This window comes from Phyllostomus discolor, chromosome 5 (assembly GCF_004126475.2).
Source record: "Phyllostomus discolor isolate MPI-MPIP mPhyDis1 chromosome 5, mPhyDis1.pri.v3, whole genome shotgun sequence".
NCBI classification, from domain to species: Eukaryota; Metazoa; Chordata; class Mammalia; order Chiroptera; family Phyllostomidae; genus Phyllostomus; species Phyllostomus discolor.
The window spans coordinates 93153375-93173174 of NC_040907.2; the positions used below are offsets into that span (position 1 = coordinate 93153375).

The 19800-nt window shown below is 47.5% G+C and overlaps 1 protein-coding gene across 4 annotated transcripts in view; it reads left to right on the forward strand.

Moving 5' to 3' along the window:
* The first annotated feature begins 984 nt into the window (after window positions 1-984).
* The window catches only part of SLC22A23 (solute carrier family 22 member 23), a 175548-nt gene continuing 156732 nt past the window's right edge, over window positions 985-19800 (forward strand). The window contains exon 1 of one of the 4 annotated variants that reach the window (XM_036026581.1): window positions 985-2205. In XM_036026581.1, coding sequence (XP_035882474.1) covers window positions 1543-2205 — 663 coding nt within the window. In that variant the 5' untranslated portion in view covers window positions 985-1542. The remainder of the gene's footprint in view (window positions 2206-19800) is intronic. The other 3 variants (XM_036026580.1, XM_036026578.1, XM_028511301.2) reach the window with 3 other exon arrangements.

Here is a 19800-nt window from a genome sequence, read left to right on the forward strand (position 1 = left end):
ACAAAACAAACCTTCTGGTTAAATATGTAAACAAGTAATGGAAATGCAAAACAAGACATTCAGTAGGTGTAGCTTAGAGTGTATGTTTTTGGAAAGCGAAGGCATTTCTTTTATCTCCCCCGATTGCTCTATCAAGACTTCCATAAACTTCTCGGAATATGAAATGTGTCCAACAAACGAGGACACTGGGGTGAGAGGTGCGGCCCCATTTTCATCTGTGCCTGGGTGCAGAAGGAAATAATGCTAATTCAGCCGTTTGCCGCAGGGCTGGTGTTACTCATAAAGAGCCGGCTGGGCAAGGTTGGCACTGGAGCACGGGAGAGGAGAAAGGTTTTATCTTCATGAGAGTGAATACAGACATGTGCGCCTGTGCAGTCAGCGTTCAGCGTTCGAAAGGCGAATTTAAGATCCTGGGGAGGGGGTGGGGAATAACATCACCATTCACGTTTCTGTACATGTCACTTGTTTTGGCAACATACCCTTCTAGCATTGTAACTGTATAGCATTCATTTGGGAGTGGGGAAGAAATGGCGATTCGGGAGTGGGTGCTGCAGTCACTGGTGGGTGACCCAACGCTGCGGTTGACAGACGACCAGAAACTGGCAAAAGCGGAGGCGGGAGCAGAGCCGCGAACACACGCCTATTCACACGATCCCGGCGCACGCAGCCTCCTCTGGAATCCCCAGCCCGCCAGCTCAAGCCGCTCCGCGCCTGCTCTCCCTAGCCTCGACAGGCGCTGGGTGTGGTGGGGGGGCAGGAGGGGGCGTTTGGGACTGGCAGGGGACCCTTGGGCAAGGCGGGCGGGAGTATCCCATTTCCCCGCCCCCTCTCCGGTGGATCCCGCGGCGGCGACCGCGCGTCAGGGCTGGAGGGGGCGCTCGCGCCCAGGAGTCGGGCGCAGCAGGTGCTGCTGTTACCTCCACCTCCGCGGGGGGAGAGGGGGCGGGACTGGGGAGTCAGAGGAGGCGGAGGAGGCGGAGGAGATCCCCCGGAGGAGGGAGATCAGCTCGCCGAGCCCTAGAGCGCGGCCGGCTCCCGGGGTTGGAGCCCGAGCTCACAGCTTCCGGAAGGCGTGGAGGTCGGATAAATACATCCCGGGCGCCTGGGGAGCGGCTGGCACTGCACGCACTGCCCGCACCTTCGGCACAGCGGTCCGTACGGCTTAGAGGCGGCCGCAAGGTGCTGCACCCGCTCCTCCTCCTGCTGCGGCCGGCGCGGAGCGGCGGAGAGCTGCGGGCTCGGCCGCTGGCGCCCGGGCCCGCGGAGCAGATGAGCGGTGGCGGCTGAGGGCCCCGGCTGGCCTTTGCCCGCAGTCTTCCCGGCGCCCGAGCGGGGCCGCAGCGCCCAGGGCGCGGGGTCTGGGCCAGTGACATGGGGGCGGACTGAGGTGCCCGGGGCAGCCGTGCGCTCTCTCTCAAGCCGCGGGCCCTGCTCGGAGGAGGCGGCGGCGGCGGGCGCCTGGCCCGGCGCGCTCTGCTCGGGGCACCCGCGGAAGCCTCCGCCGCGCTCTATGCGCCTAGGTGGACGCCCCGGGCCCGGGCCATGGCGATAGACCGGCGGCGCGAGGCGGCGGGCAGCGGGCCCGGGAGGCAGCCACCCCTGGGCGAGGAGAACGGCTCTCTGCCGCCTGGGGACGCGGCTTCCTCGGTGCCCCTCGGGGGACGCGCGGGCCACGGCAGCGGCGGGGAGATCCAACCGTTGCCCTCCCCGCATCCCGCCGGCGGCGGTCAGCACCCGAGCTGCTGCTCCGCGGCGGCGGCCCCGAGCCTCTTGTTGCTGGACTACGACGGGTCGGTGCTGCCTTTCCTTGGGGGCCTGGGTGGGGGCTACCAGAAGACCCTCGTGCTCCTCACCTGGATCCCCGCGCTATTTATCGGCTTCAGCCAGTTCTCGGACTCCTTCCTTTTGGACCAGCCGAACTTCTGGTGCCGCGAGGCCGGCAAAGGCGCCGAGCTGGCGGGAGTCACCGCCACTGGCCGGTGGGGAGCCGAGGACTTGGTCAACTGGACTAGCCCGCCGACTACCTTCTTCTCCACTGCCGCCTCGGGGTCCGCAGGCCACCTCAGCAACTGGAGCGGAGCGGACAGGGGCGACACGCCACCTCTACCGTCCCCTCCGGACAAGGGGGACAACGCCTCTAACTGCGACTGCCACGCATGGGACTATGGTATCCGCACAGGCCTTGTCCAAAACGTGGTCAGCAAGGTAAGGGCCGCGACCGACCAGGCCCCGGTGTCCTTCTCCTGAACCTTTTCCCCTGCTATGTGCCCTCCACCCTTACCTTCGTCCCTCTCCTTACATCCGAGGTCTAAGCCCGAGGCAGCCCGGGAGGAAGTCATTAACGTGATGCTAGTCTGTGTGTATAGGCATCTCGAATTGGCTCAATCGCTTCCCGTCCTCTAAAGGAGATACATTTACTTGGGTGTGAAGCGAGAGCTTTTTCGGGTCCCCCGCAGTGACACTGCCTCCCAACTCTAACGGGACACCATAGCCTTTCCTAGTTTGCACCCAAACTCCTGTCCCAGTGCACATAGGGAAAGAGCACCCCCCCACCTAAAAAGACTAGAGCTTTTTCTGCCACCCTTCTAACTATCACCCTCATTAGGGAAGGGTGGCCTGCGGCGGGTAAGTCCTCTGACCTGTCACCAAGCCTGCTCCGGAGGACCTGCCTCATTCAAGGTCTGCTGGCCGGGGCCAGGCCCAGGGCTCTGCTTTTCTGCCTGGCTAGTTGTCCTTGTGTCTCCCATAAAGAAATGTCTATCTGTAAGCATAGTGCCCTATTCCCAGATACCTCAGCCATCTCCTGCTTGCTTTGGAAACAGACTAAAGCCAACTACAGAACCGAAGTTGTAGCTGGAGAAGCAAAGAGCTTTTGAAAATTCCCTTTCCCCCTCCCCAGGCTCAGCCTATTCCAAGCTGGGCATAATTGGCTTTAAACTTTGCCACTCCAGCGTTCTCTCCATTGATTTCTCAGGACTTTAGTAAACATCATTGGAATGTAGGAAGGATGCTAAGAATGTTTTGGTGTCCCAGGACCACCACTGCTGCTACATAGCACTTCTTTTGTCTGAGGTGCTGAGACCCTGGTCAGCTTTAGCTGAACTTCCAACTTACTACCCGTCTAGCGGAGGCCCCCTAGCAGAGGTATTGTGTAGAACTGAACGGGAGTGTATGATGAGAGCTGTGTGGCCAGCATAAAAATGGAGAATGGGCAATGTTAGAAAATCAGTCCCCAAGTTATCTATAATTTTCTGGATTTCTTAACATATAGAAGATATCTTATGCCAATTTGTCAAGCAATTTGTGGTTTTGGCCCCTTCTGTGTTTTAAATAGCTAACTTGCATTTCAGAGTAAACCTTCAGAGTAGACCTTTTCCTCTTCTGGGCTGCTCTAGGCAGAGTTTTAAATGATTTGTTTAAATGTGAGACTGACATTTAACAGTTTATGATAATCAATGTGCATGTATTTTTTCCCAAACGCATGTTATTAAACAGTTGTAGGTCACAGATTTGTAAGATGAAACTATTACATCATCATAACCCTTGCTTTAATCTCAGCAAGAAGTGATCTGTCCTGTGGGAGCTGTCTGGATTAGCTATTAAATAGGGAAGATCCTTCCAGTTTACTTCACCCTGACACCCCCACCTCTGCCCCAACTCAGGGTGGCCTTCCCAAAGGTGTTTCTGTGACTCTTTGCCATTGATGGAAGGCAAGATTTGTTTTTCTTTTTACCAGTATGGAAAAGTTAAGAACAATGACTACAGTGACTATTTTAATACTCTGTAATTTTGTGAAAATAAGGATTTGACAACATTTTCAAATCTTTTAAGCCCATTTTTAAAGTAGAGGAGGAGTAATATAGATCAAAGCAAATGTGGGTGGAGGATGCTGTGTCCTGGGATCAGAGAGGAAGGAAACTTAAAAGTTAGGAGGGGGATGGACTATCATTATCTTAGCCGTAGGGACCTAGGAACAGCTATTCACACTCTGCCATGGATGATGAGAGGAGAGAACTAAAATAGTTCATGAAGACAGGCTATGGAGGCATATTGGGGAGCTGGAAAAATTTTCTACATTAGCACTTGAGAGGGTCAGAGATAGCACTAATGTGTGTAGTATGTTCGAGGGGTGCTAGGTAAGTCACAGTTACGTATAGCTGACAAGGCAAGCCTGGGAAGAGAAGACTTGGAGACAATAGTTAGAGACACATTTTCTTGTAAGATAAAAACTAGAAGGGACATATCGATTTTCACACACAAATAAGATCTAAATAAAGGACAGTCCTTCCACAGTGTTCTGTTCCATAACCAATGCTTTAAAGAGCTCTTGAAGCACATTTTGGCATGTACTAAGAGTTTCTCCTCTTGGCTGTGCACGTTGGATACACCGTCAGATGGACAAATGTGGAATCTACTGGGTGCTGATTTCTAGGGGTCAGGTGCCTGTCAGATTTATAAGTAGAAGCAAAAGTAAAAGGTTTGCCTTTTGTCAGCGAATGAAAGTTCAGGGTTTGAGAAGCTGCCTTTTGTACCCTCATCCCTGACACCATCCTACTTGCAAATAGGCCTCACACAATGTCTTTATCATTAGACTTCCTTCAGCATATACAAGGTGGGACCAAAAATGCCCCTGGAATTTATTTATAAAAAATTGTGTATTTATTGTTACATGTTAGAGCTTTAGTCACCTTCAAAGTACTCTCCATTTGATGCAATACACCTATGGAGACTTTTTTCCCACTGCTCAATAGTTTTTGAACTTGACAATTTTGATGCCTTTTAGTGCTTCTGCCATTTTTTTGTTTCATCTCTTCCACAAAAAAGTCATTCAGAGAGATCAGGTAAATAGGGATGTGGGGCCCAAGGGTCCTGCTGTTTTTGGTCAAAAACTGCTGGACACTTAGTGTGGCATGGGCAGGTGCACTGGAAAATCACCCACCATGAAATGGGCAAACACATTGAAAGAGTCTTCAAAAAAATTCACTGAAGCTGAATGCAGCCTCTTACAACAACATCAGCTGGTACACTGATATAGATGGGTTCCTAGAATACTCACCTAGCAGGAGAAGCCTGTATTACAAGGGGCCCGCCCTCCAGAAGATCATTTTGTTTTTTGGGGGGGTCCCTCTTCATATGCACCCCTACAATGTACACTTTATTAACTCCTTAGGTGTTACATGGGGAGGGGGATACCAAAGAACAGGTAAGAATATATATTATTATATTTATATATTATAAGTATATATTATATTATGAACATGTTAATATATATTATGTGTTGTATTATATATTAAATAGCTTATTATTTATGCTATAATAGCACCTATACAAACTAGTTAGAATCCCATGTTACTGTAGTTAAAAGGGATCTTCAGGCCGACAAGCCTCTCTCCCATCCTGAATAAAATCTGTGGTGTGGATGTCCCTTCCAGAATAGGAAGAGAACCCCCCTTAGCCAGACAGCTGACTCCGTAATTGTTCTTTCTTGCAGAAAGGCATGTTTTTTGGTGACTATAAGTAGGGCAATCTCATGCCTACTTGTGCACTTTGCTCCTCTGAATGATTCTTTTTCCTTCATATAATACATGTTCAGATGTTTGAGGATGCCCAAGTATGTAGTTTCTCTTCAGGGTCAGAATTCACCAGCAGCTTTAGCTGTTTCCATACATGACAAACTTTGCTGTACTGACTGCTCCACTTGACATGTGTCTCTCAAGCATGGCACCCAGAACACAACCCAGCAGGCCCTGTGTCTTCTAATCAGAACTGAGGAAGAGTGGACACTGCTTCCATGAACAAGCCTAGGGTTGATGAGTTAAACCTCTTAGTAGACACGACATGCTTCTAACTAGTATGTCGAGACCGCAGTCACCAAACCTTTCTGGGATTATGCTGTGTCTGTCAGGGCTTTCTCAGCCTACGCTTGTGTGACATGGTGCTCGATATATGTAAGGTTCATCTTAATAATTTGGGGTTATTAGATCTCTTTTGTTAGGATCTTTTTTTCTGTTTATGCCTTGGTCCTTGGTATTTGTTATCTGTTCCAGAATTCATAGTCCCTCAAAATAATACCAACCTTCTTTTGTGCAGCCCTATAAAATTTTCAAAATACTTTGACATGTATTTCCTTTTATTAAGAATATTTAGTAATCCAAGGCCAGTCTTAAAACACCAAGCATTATCTTGTAATTAAAATCAGTTGACACACACTTGGGTGGGCCAGGTGTTCTATGCCTGAGCCTGGTGTTCAACTTCCCGATGACATCTATTGCTCTCTATTTTATTTCCCAGCCATGTTGAAAGGTATTGTGAGTCCCTTCCGGAAAAGAAGAATCAAATAAATACCTGCACAGTCACTTAGAGGGCAGCTCTAGGGGAACTGAAGCTGGGAAGTTTGGGAGCCCTGCTCACCCTGCCTCCCTGACCCCCACCAGCATCACTCCCTGTGCAGCCCAGAGATCAGGTTCTGCCGAGATTTTACTCAACAAGGTTAAAAAAAACTCCATTGATTTAAAAATATTTCTCTTAATAACTTCCAAAGTTTATTCTGCATCATTCTGAGTGAATTCTCGTTGGATTCTAATGCTCATCAGTTCTGTGAAAGTGCCTAGAATTTTGCAAAAATAAAACCCAAAACAAAACCAAAAAATGTCAGCTAAACTCTCTAAGCTCCATTTTTTCCCCATATATCAAGCTTGTCTATCTCCAGTCTTCTGATATTTCTTCTGTTCATAAATTCTCAAAGGTTGCTGGCTTTTACCCTGTTAGGACAACCGAGGGTTATTTAAATATCCTGAGAAGTAATTTGTATTCTTTTTTTGTTACTCAAGACTAGAAAGTGACTCAGGACAATTTAATTAATGTTAAAAATAATTACAATTTCATTGCAGTAGTAATATTTTAAAAAGACCCCACTCTTTTGTCAGTCTAGTGGTTTTTAAATTTCATCTAGTATATACAACACAACAGTGAACATATTCATGCATATCTATGTTTAAAAGTTGAGTAATAAATAATGCATGCACATGGTACTGAAAGCAGACAGTAAAGTAACATTTCTTGTCATCTCTGCCTCCAGTTTCCCTCCTCAGAAGCAAATGGTTATCAGTTTCTTATGTATTCTTCCAGAAATATTCTAAGTATGTTTTCATTTATATATTTTCTTTCACAACCAGTAACATTGTGTACACTGTTCTGTGCCCCCCTTTTTTGCCTATGTTGGGGATGGATGCATATTAGTGCATAGAGAGCCCCAGATTCTTTTCTGTGTCTGCACAGCATTGTATGACTGGTCTGTAATTTATTTAATTAGTCACCTCCTGAGAGGGCATTTAGGTTGTTTCCATTCTTTGCAATCACACACTGTGTAATGAAATCCTGGTACAAATGAAATTTTTAGAAGTGGAGGGTCAAAGTGGGCTGTGTTTTTATTTTGATAGGTGTTGTCAAAGTGCCCTACACAGAGATTTCAATACCAATTTACTCTCTTGGTATGAGAGGTTCTCTTCCTTCCCATCTTTCCTGAGCCAGGGAGTTAACCACACTTTTACATGTCTCCTGGTTGGATATGTGTGAAGTGATGTTTGGTTATCGTTATGACTTGTATGTCTTGTCACGAGGAGGGTAGACATCTCCCTGAAATTGTTGGGGCTGTTGTGTTTCCTTCTCTTTGAACTGTCTCTGCATGTCCTTTGGCTTTATGTGTGTGCGTGTTTGGGGGCACCTTATTTCCTTACTGACTTATAGAACAACTTCATGCATCAAGTAAATTAACCCTTTTGGATGTCTTGTAAATTTTTTTTCCAGTTTGTCTTTTGAATGAGTTTATGGTCCTTTCGTTAGGCAGAAACTTTTGGTTTGGATAGTGTCAAATGAACTAAACTTTTTTTTAATAGTTTCTGGGTTTTGTGTTAGATTTAGGGCTTCCCTAGTCCCAGAATATTAGGGAAAATATTCCATGTTTTTCTACCCATGTTTTCTTCTAATAGTTTTATGATCTTAATACTTCTTTAATTTGGTGTTGTAGGGACCAGTTTTGCTTTTATTGAACTCTTAGGGTCAATTGCTAGAAAGGGGAGTAAATACTAGACAAGAGGATATAGCCAGCATTTCATACAGGCTCTCACTTGCTCATAACGATATCCTAAGCCTTGACTTTCCCGCACTGATGGAAAGACTGAAAGCTAAACTTTTAAACATTAAACTTTTAAACTTTTAAACATTTCCATCAGTGGCCCACACTGATGGAAAGACTGAAAGCTAAACTTTTTAACATTTCTTTCCTCTCCTTTCAGAACACAGCACTTGTCTCCATGCAGTGGGTCTCACCTTTCCCTTCATCTTCTTGTTCTGGACTAGCTGCAAAACATCTTTTTTCTTTGCTTTTTCTTTTTTTTTTCAGTCTTTAGCATTTTTTTTTTGCAAGGCTCAATTCATTTTGGCCATTAGTCCAACATAGAATTGAATCAAAAGTTAATGTCATTTAAAAGCACATTGGACTCTCTGAATGTCAGTCCTGGCATCGCTATAAGCCAGTGGTGTGCTGGAGCCAGTCTTTCCTCTACCGACCCTGCACCAATGTGCACATCTGTATCCAGCTGCTCATTCAGGAACAGCATTTTGGTGGTTTGGAACAGGCCATGATAGGAGCATTTACACTATGGAAATTGGCACAAAATTTTTTTTTATTTAGTCAGAAAGCCAGTTGTTAAGCAATTATTACTCCACTGAGCCTGACCCTGGGCCACCACTTTCCCTTTTTTTTTTTAAGCCTTTTCTTCTCTCCCCTTCCTTTCATAGATGTGAATGTCTATTCTGAGTTAAGCACTGTGCTGTACATTGGGGATAGGTGGAAATAGGTAGTTCAGCTCCCATAGAGCCTATAATATGCTAATGAGGGAGGTACACCTTGACAAATTAAATAATAACCTTTTAATTACCAACAGTTAAATGTATGGAAAGACAGGAAAATGAATGACTGGAAGAGCCAGGCTTAGACTTACTGGTCTCTGAGTGAAGCTAACATCTGAGATGAGATCTGAGGTGGGATACGGAGGCAAAAGGTATGTGTGTGTGTGTGTGTGTGTGTGTGTGTGTTCCAGAGAGGGAACAGCATGTTCAAGGGCCCTGTGGCATGCAGGAGCCTGGAACTGATAGCATGCTGTGTGGCTGGGAACATGGGAAGGGGATGGCTAATAAGAACATAAGCCATGAGATGAACTCAGCCAGCTGAGGGGATGAATTAGGAATGCAGGGCAGCAAAGGAGAACATGTGGGGTGGGAGGAGGGCCTAGGACACAGGCCTGTGCCTGCACTGGAGAGTTGGTGCTCTGCAGGTAGGCCGAGGGGAGGGGGGAGGGAATTTGAGAGAGAGAGAGAGGGAGAGGTAGCCTGACCAAAGTTTCCATGGAAAACTGGGCCTTTTTGTGCTGCTGAAAGGAGACCAGCTGGCCCCAGGTGGGGGTGGTCCTGAGCAGGATCTCTGGAAAATCACTCTGGAGCTGCAGGTCCAGTCTAGGCGTGGGCAAGTAGGCCTGAAAGCCGTTCCCAGATCTGTTGATGGGAAACAGCAGTGGGCACTAGAGTGTTCTAGTTTTTCAGTTGCCCTCCTGCTCAAAAGCGGAGAATGCTAATTAAATTTCCACAAGGCTGAAAGACCCTGACATGGGAAACCATTGGTCTAGAATTTATTTTCATTCAACCAGCTTTACCTTTGCCAAGTGCCTAGTGTAGGTAAAAGACTGCCTTGGTCACAGCTGACATGTAATCTAGTCCAAACTCCTCAGTTTATAGATGAGAAGACTGAGGCTTGAAGGGGAGAGGATCTTTGACTTGTCCAAAGCCACCAGAATTAGGGTAAGAACCCCATTTTCCTCACCCTGCAGGCATTCTTGCCTCTGCCTGCAAGTGGTCCCAGCAGAGGAGAGGGCCAGGAAGCACTGGCCGGGCTCCGGCTCATTCTCCTTGGGTTGTTCCTTCTAACTGGCCTAGCAGAGAGGGTCTCCTGCCTGAGGACGGTCATACCTTCCTGTAAGCCTTGGTTACTGCACATCGAGGTGTAGTTGGTTATACTGTGGCTTCATAAGGGTGGGCTTGAGCAAACCACCTCTCTAGGCAGATTTCTCTAATCTCTTCTCCTTCTGCCTTTATTTTCCACTTGCCTGGAACTCCCTTTCTTCCTTCCTTTAGCCAGGTATTTCCTGTTCATCCTTCATATCAGCTCAGCCCTCATCTGGTACTCCCAGCACCCAGCTGCCCCTTTGTCACAGCACTCACTGTGTGGTGATCAGAATGGTGTGTGTACCATCCCCCACTGGAGGTATGTCTTATCAGTCTTTTGCCTACAGTGTCTTCACCAAAGGATGTCTGAGCTCACCTGGTCTTGAAGTTATGGAAACAGTGGGGGTTTTAGTTTGGCAGATGTGGGTTCAAGTCTTGTCTGAGCTGCTCATGACCAATTTACCTTTGAGTGCTGCAGGAACCTCATCAACAAAGTAGGTCATTGATCACCTTACCTGGAAGGCTGTCCTGAGGCTAGAATGGGAACAGCTGGAGAGAGAAAGTGGAATTTTAGAGTTGATGGTAACCTTGAGCTATAATAGCAGGGATCAGAGAGCTAACTTCAAGGGGATCAGAGCCCCCTTGTAGAGCTGCCCTGTCCTGTCTGGAGTGTTAGTCTTGCTGAGTTTTTGTGGGAGAGCATTGACTCAGTAGTCCTTGGACTTTGCTCTTCAGTGAGTCGGGATTTAGTAGTTTTATTCTTTCATTTGCTCAGTATTTACTCAATGCTTGTCATTATCCATAGGCATACCTCCCTCCCAACAGTGACCTGCAGATTGACAAGGCCTACATTTCTAGGAAAGGGGGGCAGTGTTTATTGACTGATTGAAGCCCAGGCCATCCATTTGCATAGTATTATGTACCCCACCAGCCTCTCTTCTTAGAACTCTTGGTTGCAAGTAAAGAAAAACAAATTTCAAGCTACATTAACAAAATGGAAAATAAAGTTATTGGGAAGATGCAGGGATGATGGCTCAGGGAACCCAGGGTGGGGTCTGAGACCAGAAAATGTGTGGCTAGGGAGCATCTTTCAGGAGCCCTGCTGCCACCTGCATCCTGTCAGAAGCCACGTCTGCTCTCATCCCCTTCTCCAGAAGTCGGCTTCCTTCCCCCTCCAGACTGGCTTTGTCTGGGCTTTTGCTCACCTGGTCCCTGGTCAAGCAATGGCCAGCACAGAGGCCAGTATTCCTCTGTCCACCTACAGGTTCCTAGACATGTAGCTGATGTCCAGCTTGGGCTGGGGTGGGGAAAGGCAGTGGGTTGGGGACCCAGGGCTATGTGTAAACGTAGAGAGGTAGGGCCCCTTCAAACCATGTGACAGAGCTGTTCTTTGTTGGGATGTAAGGGGTTTGGGATCTTTTTGGCAGTTAATCAAGAATAATTGAGTATTGATAGTTTGACCATTAAATGCTTTAAACAAAGTATTCATTTTCTTCCCAAGGACTCAGAATGTAACTTACCTGGCTACTTATGTCTCTGGTCCTAAATTTAGCATGGAATTGGCAAGAATACCCCTCCTGAGGTTAATTTTCTGGAAATAGTTAGAAATGGCCTTGGTCGTTAGCTCCAGACCACTGAAGGAGCTTGGAACAAGCCCTCAGGCAACCACTGAAACAGTTTTGCATGTTCACTTCCACCCCTGCCCCATGCAGGTTTCCAAACCTTTCTTCTATTCAGGACCAGCTGCGTAGCTTGTGGGACCCAGTGCGAAATGAAAATGCAGAGCCCTTTGTTCCACAACTATCACAAAGATCAAGACGATGACAGCAGCATTAAGCCAGATGTGCGGCCCTCCTGAACTGGGCCCTGCTTCTGGTGACCTCCGGCCTTTCACAAAGCTGGTTGCCCCTGCTACAGAGCTAAGCAAGGGTTCCTCAAGCTTGCCAAGTTTTTCTTCCCTGCTTTTAAATGCCTTTGGTGCTTCTCTAGGCCTTTGTTGTGTTTGGTACCTTTCTAGATTTCTTGTAGTAAGAGTGGCGTGTACCTTTTATGAACCTATTTTTCTCAGGGAACATTATCACAAAGGCCTAACCAACTTTGTTGTGCATGTTAGTCAGCTCAAGGAAGCCAGGGTGCCTTCTTACATTTGAAAATGCTGCTCCAGAGGCGAGACAGTTCATTTACTTATCCGAGCAGTGAACCAAAGAGCTGAGTCACAGGAGCGTGTGGTAAAGAATGTTAAGTCATTGGGAATGCTAGTTAAGTGTTCATTGGCCTTTTTTATTTTTTTAAATATGAAGAAGGGTCAGTCCTTTATATAATTTAATTCTACTAGGCAATAGTCATACTGTATTTCATAGTATCATTTAAAGAATACATGCAAAGGAGATGATGCTGGCATAAAGCAGCCGCAAGCATCCCAGTGCTCATATTAAATTATGGATGGGTTATGCACTCAGCATCACAATTTGCACTATAGGGTGTTTCCTCTCAGATTAGATTAAAGGCTGCCTTTTCAGTGTGTTTAAAAGACAGTTTACAAATGGGGCACCCTGACTATTACATACTGAGGAACTCCACTGTTCTCAGGTGGATGTACGTGAGTGCTTATAGTTAACACAAAATTTTTTTTGTCCTACTTAAAAATTGTAAATTATGATAAAATGGACATAACATGAAATTTACCATCTTAGCCATTTTTAGCTGTATGGTTCATTGGCAGTAAGGACACTCACGCTGTTAGGCAAGCATCACCACCATCCGTCCACAGGACTTTTTCATCTTCCCAAACTGGAGCTCTGCTCTCCTCACTCTCCATACCCCCGGCCCCTGACAGCCACTGTTCTGCTCTGTCTCTGTGGATTTGCTGCTCTAGGAACCTGATATAAGTATGTTTTGCAATATTTGTTCTTTTATGTCTGGCTTATTTTACTAGACATGATGTCCTCAAGGTTCATCATCCATGTTGTAGCATGTGTCAGAATTTCCTCCATTTTTAAGACAGAACCATCTTCCATTGCATGGATAGGCCACATTTTGTTTATCCATTCATCCATCAGTGGACACCTTTTGGCTATTGTGAAAATGCTGCTATGGACATAGCATTATCCTTCTTTTTAAAGACAACTACATACAGCCCCATGTCCCTTGTCTCCCCTGTCAGAGGTGATTTCTGCAGCCACTTGGGTAGTGCCTGTCCCTGGTTTTTCTTCTCAGACATCTGCTCTGTGACAGACCTTCTGCCCTGCCCTGGGTGGGCGACACAGATGGATAGAAGACTGTCTTGGCCCTGCAGAAGGAGCTAGTGGTGTAGCCGAGACATTTGGTCAATGGAGGATGGATTTCAGGGCAGTGTGGGACGAACTGGGATGAGAATCTGAGGGGCTGGGAGCTGAGATGTGGGGAGAGCAGATGCACATCCTGAGGAGCACCCACCGTCAGGCCGGCAGGGGTCAGGGTGCTGTGAGCTGGCCCCAAGTAGGGCTGGTTTTGCACAATCCTACAAGCCAAGGAGAGAGGCCTCAGAAGGAGCCAACCCTGCTGACACCTTGACCTTGGACTCCCAGACTCCAGAAGTGTGAGAAATAAATGTCTGTAATACGTGTTTCAGCAGCCCCAGCTGACTGATATGCCTGGAAGCTGCCTTAAGGGGCTGAGTGACTGAGGATTCATGAAAGAGATTGGGAGAGGGGAGCAGCCTTGAGGCAGAGGGAAAATCGAGAGAAAGCAGCACTGCCTGTCCTAAGGAGAGGGTGTGGAGTACCGACTGGTCACTGCCAAGGCCACACAGAGGCCAACTGAAACCACGGAAGCAGTCCTGAGGGACCTGGCATCAGGCAAGCCTGACAACTCCTGAGGCACAAAATCATGTGGCCCCGTGTAGCAGGGACGCCGGGCACAGCTGGTGCTCTCGTGGAGACAGGCAGAGAGAGAGAAGGCAGCAGCCACTTCCCCTGCACAATTGTGAGGAGCTTGTTGGGGTGGTGTTCCAGAAGACCCAGACTAACCTGTGTGCTGCGGGCCCCCAAGGATAGGGGTGGCAAGGGTGGGCTGGAGAGGGAGTGTCTGAGGTCTGCTGCTCACATCCTGAGGACACAGCAGAGCCAGGCTCCAAGTCCTTGGGCAGACATGAGCCTGGGGCTGAAGCACTTCCCTCCTGGGTCTCTTCTGTCACCTCTGCCTGAGGTTTAGAACCCTCAAACGCCTCATAGTCTCCTGGGTGACACATCCAACTGACCGGACTCGTGGAGTTGGGTCCCAGGCCCTCCTCCAGATCCCTACCCCTCTGCACCTGGCCCCTCCTAGCATTTGTCAGCTCCTTGGCAGATGGGCCCCTTTCTCAGTCCTTTCCAATCCTGATTCCATCCCACGTGGTCTCTGTGTCAGGCCGGCCTGATGCCAGGTCCCTCAGGACTGCTTCAGTTGGCCTCTGTGGGGCCTTGGCAATGACCAGTCACTGCCTCAAGACTGCTCCTCTCCTTCCAGTCACCTGCATGAATCCTCAGTCACTTACCCCTTTAAGGCAGCTCCCAGATGTATCAGTCAGCTGGGGCTGCTGAAATAAGTACCACAAATATTCATTCCTCACACTTCTGGAGTCTGGCAGTCTGAGATCAAGGTGTCGGCAGGGTCGGTTCCTCCCAAGGCCTCCCTCCTTGACTTGTAGATGGCTGTCTTCTCTCTGTGTCCTCACATGGTCATCCTTCTGTGTCTGTCTGTGTCCTAATCTCTTCTTACTAGGACACCAGTCATACTGGATTAGGGCCCATCCCAGTGACCTCATTTTACCTCAATTACCTCTGTAAAGAACATTCTGAGGTACTAGGTGTCAGCTCTTCAGCATATGAGGGTGTGTGTATGTGTGTGAGGGAGCAATTCAACCCTGAGTTCCAAGCACACACCCTGAGTATAGCAGCCCCAGATCTTTATCTGTAACCCAGATACTTCCTCAAAGTCCTACACCTGTGCATTTGGGTACCTGCTGGACTGGGATGCTAATATGGCCTCTGGTCCTATCCACTCCTATTCCCCTCATGAAATTCTAGTGTTTTGGTTCTAAGTAGCTGAGTGGCTCTTTTAACTCCTCTGGTTAAATACCTTTGTGGCTTTCTTTAGCCTTTTGGATGAAGTTGGGCCTGCTTGATGGATTTTCGAGGTTCCTCATGAAGAGCACCCTGCCTGCCTCCTCTGCAGCTGCTCCCATCACTCTTGCACAGAAACCCTGTGCCCTAACCCTTGGCCAGTTCTCAACACTTGACCTTTGCCAGTGGTGTTCCTTCAGCCCAGAATCCACCTCTCCTTCCTGCCAACTTCCTCAGGTCTTTCCTGACTCCCTGTTCCTCCACTCCGGTCCCCCATCTCTCCTTTCTTGGCCCAGGTCCCCCATCTCTCCTTTCTTGGCCCACATACGTATCTTCAGGACCTGGATCTAGTAGGTGCTCAATTAACATTTCTAGTATGATATAGGTACAGAAGTGGTGAAGGAGCTGCCACTCTGTTCTGGGTAAGGGAAATTGATTTAATTCTGGAATCGCAAGAATAGGAAGAAGAGGACAGATATCTAAGTCAACTCATACCTAAAGTCAAAACAGAGAGCTGCCGAAGACTAAGAAGAGTGATGTAATTTATCTGAAGTAGCAACTAATAAAACTTAAAATCATACTGGGCTACGAAGTACATTGTCTTTACTTTAAGCCACTGATTTCAGAACTTTAAATCATAAAGCTATTTCTTCTACTGGAAACTCCATGTTGAACTGGTGGTTCTGAATCTAGGATTGGGGACAGAAGTGGTGGTGTCTGGAGCACTTAGAGTCACTTGGGGAACCTTTGGAAATATCTGTGGGACCCAGGCACAGTTGTTTAAAAAAAGTTCTCTGGATGCTTTCCATGCAGTCCAGTTTCCCCCTGGGGCGCATTTGGTGCCTGGAAACATTTTTGGTTGTCACAGCAGGGCGGGGGTGCTACTGGCCTCTCTAATGGGTAGAGACTGGGGTGCTGCTAAATATCCTGTAATGCAGAGTGAGCCAGCTCAAAATGTTGAATGCCAAGTTTGAGTAATCTTGGTCTAGGCTAATGTAAAGGTCCATTGTATTTTCTAACCACTCCCGATAGCTGGCCAGGGGTCAGCCCAGGAGACACAGCTCCTCCGTGCCCCACAGGGGCAGTGTTGGCGGGCAGGCTGAGGAGCTGCACAAGGGTGCTTCACCGTGCGGGGAATCACCACAACTCTGTCCCCTCTCCCGCTGTGAAGAAATGGCTCAATAAGCATATTAGTGGTGTAAACCAACTGTCAGCAGGCACATTTAGTCCACCAGGGGAAGCCTGTTAGGAAAGCTACCCTTTGGGTATTTGCGTACAAATGAATGTTGTTAATGACCACACCACTCATTAAAGTAGGTCCTTTGAACCTCTGCTTAGAATAATGTTTGATTACTTGAAAAGGAAACATTTATTTGGATGTAAAAGGTATTTATGTTCAAAATGCCCCTAATTCTGACTAGGCTTTTCCATAGCTAATTCCCAGTAAGGGGCTCTAGTATTGTTTTCAGTAGCTGGGAACGAGAAGTCCCCCAGGAGACAGGCACCAGGAGTTAGAGGCCAGAACCACACATACACAGTATGTATGTTTGCTGAGTAACAGGTTGGGGTTCACTGCCCTCGTAGGCACAGGCAGTGGTCCTGCAGTGATCTGAGAGTAACGTCTCCAAATATGACACATGCACCTCTGAAGGCAGGCTTGTCAGGTGTTAGCTGGGGCTACTGACGAGGTGCCCGCTCTGCTGACCCAAGCTGACCTCTCCACTTCGATGTTCACAGCAGTGGCTGTCTGTCCCACTCACTCGTATTTCTCTTTGAGGGTTTGGCTGACATTCTTGGTGTCCTCTAGTAAAGAGCTGTCAGGGGCTGTAGATGGTGAGACTTGGTGAGTGTTCTGGGCTGGGCAGAGTGTCTGATCTGGCACTCAGAACTAACTTTCAAGTAGAAGATAAAGATGCTTCGACGAGTGGTCGCCCAGTGAGAGGAGTGGGACTGAAGAAGGTGGTGCATCTCTGGGGCCCGTCCACAGCTGGGCCATTTTCAGGGGTGCATTATGTGGTGAGCCATCAAACCTCCTACCTCCCAGAGTAGGGTTTTGACAATTTAATTTTAATAGAAGACTTATTCTTAATCTTTTTCTGGTCTCATAGGAAGCAACTTTTCAAAAATGAGTATCAAGTTTATGAGGGTGTGTTTTTGTTGTCTGCTTTAGTGTGTCTGCTGATAACATGTTTGAATTGAATTGAACTGTGGTTCAAGCTGTGGTTTCTCTACTTGATTAATTTTTCATCTGCCATATTGTTTTTCCCTGTTTAAAATTCTAGTTCTTTTTGACAGGTTTTAGATAAGCCCTAAAGGGAAAGCAAAACTGCCACCTTGGTCATGAATCTCATTTCCAACAGCCACTTTTGGGAAACTTAAATGACCTTCAATAAACAGAATGTAACCAGGGACTTTGAAGACTTGTCATTTATCATACTGAGAATAGGTTTTTAAGTCTCCAAAAGGCATTTTTCTTCTTAAGTACGGGCAGGTGATGATACACAGCAATCTTTCTTTTCTGATCTGTTTGAATTTGTGTAGCAAATATAGTGGCATAATCTCATATAGTAGTTAAAAATGTAGGCAGGGAAAACATCATAGAGGAAAAATCCAGAGCAGTATATAATGTTCAAATGTTTATTGAGCAGATAGTATGTGTAAAACACTGTATCGGGAGCTGCAGGGGAGAAGGAGCCTAAGAGTCGTTCCTTGAAGAATGGGTGGTCCTGATAGACAGATGGGCTGAAAGGAAGCCTTTTGGGCAGAGGGAAGCATTGAGCCAAAGAATGGAGATGGGAACGGCAGAGTTATGAATCGGGAGTAACTAGGATGTAGGTTTTCTGATGGGAAGGAGGAAGAGGAGGCATTTGTTTCAGTTAGGAAGAGAGAATGTACAATGTTGTGAAGGGTTTAAAAGCTAGAGGAGGCCAGTTAAGATGCTGTCTGCCGCAAATGGCTGAAAACCTCAAATTAAATGGAGTGAAAAATACACAGAAAAACTTATGACATCTCTGGAAGCCCAGAGATAGGATAGGCTGTAGCCCCTAGTCCTTTTTGTCTCTATTCTCGGCCTTCCTCAGGATCAGTTCATTCTAACGCTGTGTTGGTCAGCTTGAGCTCTCATAACACAAGCACAGACTGGGAATCTATGCACAGAAGTTTATTTCCTCACAGTCCTGGAGGCTGAAAAGCCAAGATCAAGGCATCAGCAATGTGTGTGTGTGTGTGTGTGTGTCCCCTAATCTTGTAAGGACACAGTCATATTGTGTTGGGGCCGCCCCTAATGATCACATTTTAACTTAACTGCGTATCACCAAATACAGTCACACTCTCAGGTAATGGAGATTTTGAGGGTACACAGTCAACCCATAACAAATGGTGAGTTCTTTGTAGTTGCAAGGTGGCTCGCCTTAGCGAATTATTCACTACCTCTGCCCCCTGACTTGGAGGAGAGGGAATGAAAAAGGGAACAACAGTCTTCTCCTTTTCCTTGAAGCGGAGTCCTCTCTTATCTGCACCACTTCAGGCCAAACGCCAGTCCCTGACCAACACCACTCACCAGGGCATGCTGTGTGCATCAGAGATGGGGCACCTTCCTCCAAGTCATATGGAGTGCAGGGGGCCCACACAAAACTGGGTTCCAAAGGGAATGGTATGGGGAAGAGGTGCTATAAGTCACTATCACAGCCCCCTGCTCTCTGCAGAGAAGCCCAAACTTTCCCTGGTGGGTGATGGAAACTACTGAAAGGTTTTGAGCAATGGTGTGGCAATACGTCCCAGGCACCCTTCATCTCCCCGTGTGCTGGCCGCTGTAAACAGTCCGCTTATTTCACCCTTGCAGCAGGCAGCCCTGTTACCAGCACCCGATCAGTGAAGAAACAGACTAAGATGCTAAGAAATTGGCCAGGAACACACTGTTAATAATCGGTGAAATCAACATTCTAAAATGCAATACCCTAGCATCAGAGCTCCAAAATCTATGCTCTTTCCATAACACAAGCTTCCACATTTTCAGGATACAAAACTGGCTGTGGTGGAGGAGATAAGGGATAAGAGGGTGGTGCTTAGTGCTAGGAGAGAATGGAAAGGGCTTTGCAGGAGCCTGTGCTATTGATACTGAAGTCCTGGGCCAGGCGGTGGTGATGACATAAAATAGACCACACTCAGATGAAAGGAGGTGGGAGGGCAGAAGCATCAAAGAAGTTCTAATCTGCCCCAGGCCACTTTCCAAGCTTCTGGGGGTTGCTGCAGTCCTTGGTGTTCCTGGGCTTCTAGAGGTATCACCCCAGGCCCAGGCCCAGCCTCAGGTCCACTGCTTCACATGGCCTTCTCCCAGCGTGCCTTCCCTTCAGCTTCCCTCCGTGTATGTCTCTGTGGACAGATTTCCTGTTAGCTTCGGGCCTACCCTAATGACCTCATTTTACCTTAATTACCACTGTAAAGATCCTGTCTCCAAATACTGTCACATTCTGTGGCACCAAGGGTTAGGATTTCCCCCAGATCTTGTTCAGGGGACGTAACTCAGCCCACAGCAGAGTTGTTTCAAGGAGAAGGCTCATGTGGCAATTCTGCCCTTCATACCAGTTTAGCAAGAAGAGGGCTCTCCACCCCATTTTGTCTGTTGTAAAATTATGGTTCCGCAAGTGAAGTTGGCTGAAGTGGTTGGAATCCAGGTGGTGACAGAAGGGAGCAGGTAAATGGAAGAGGTGGCTGTGAAGAG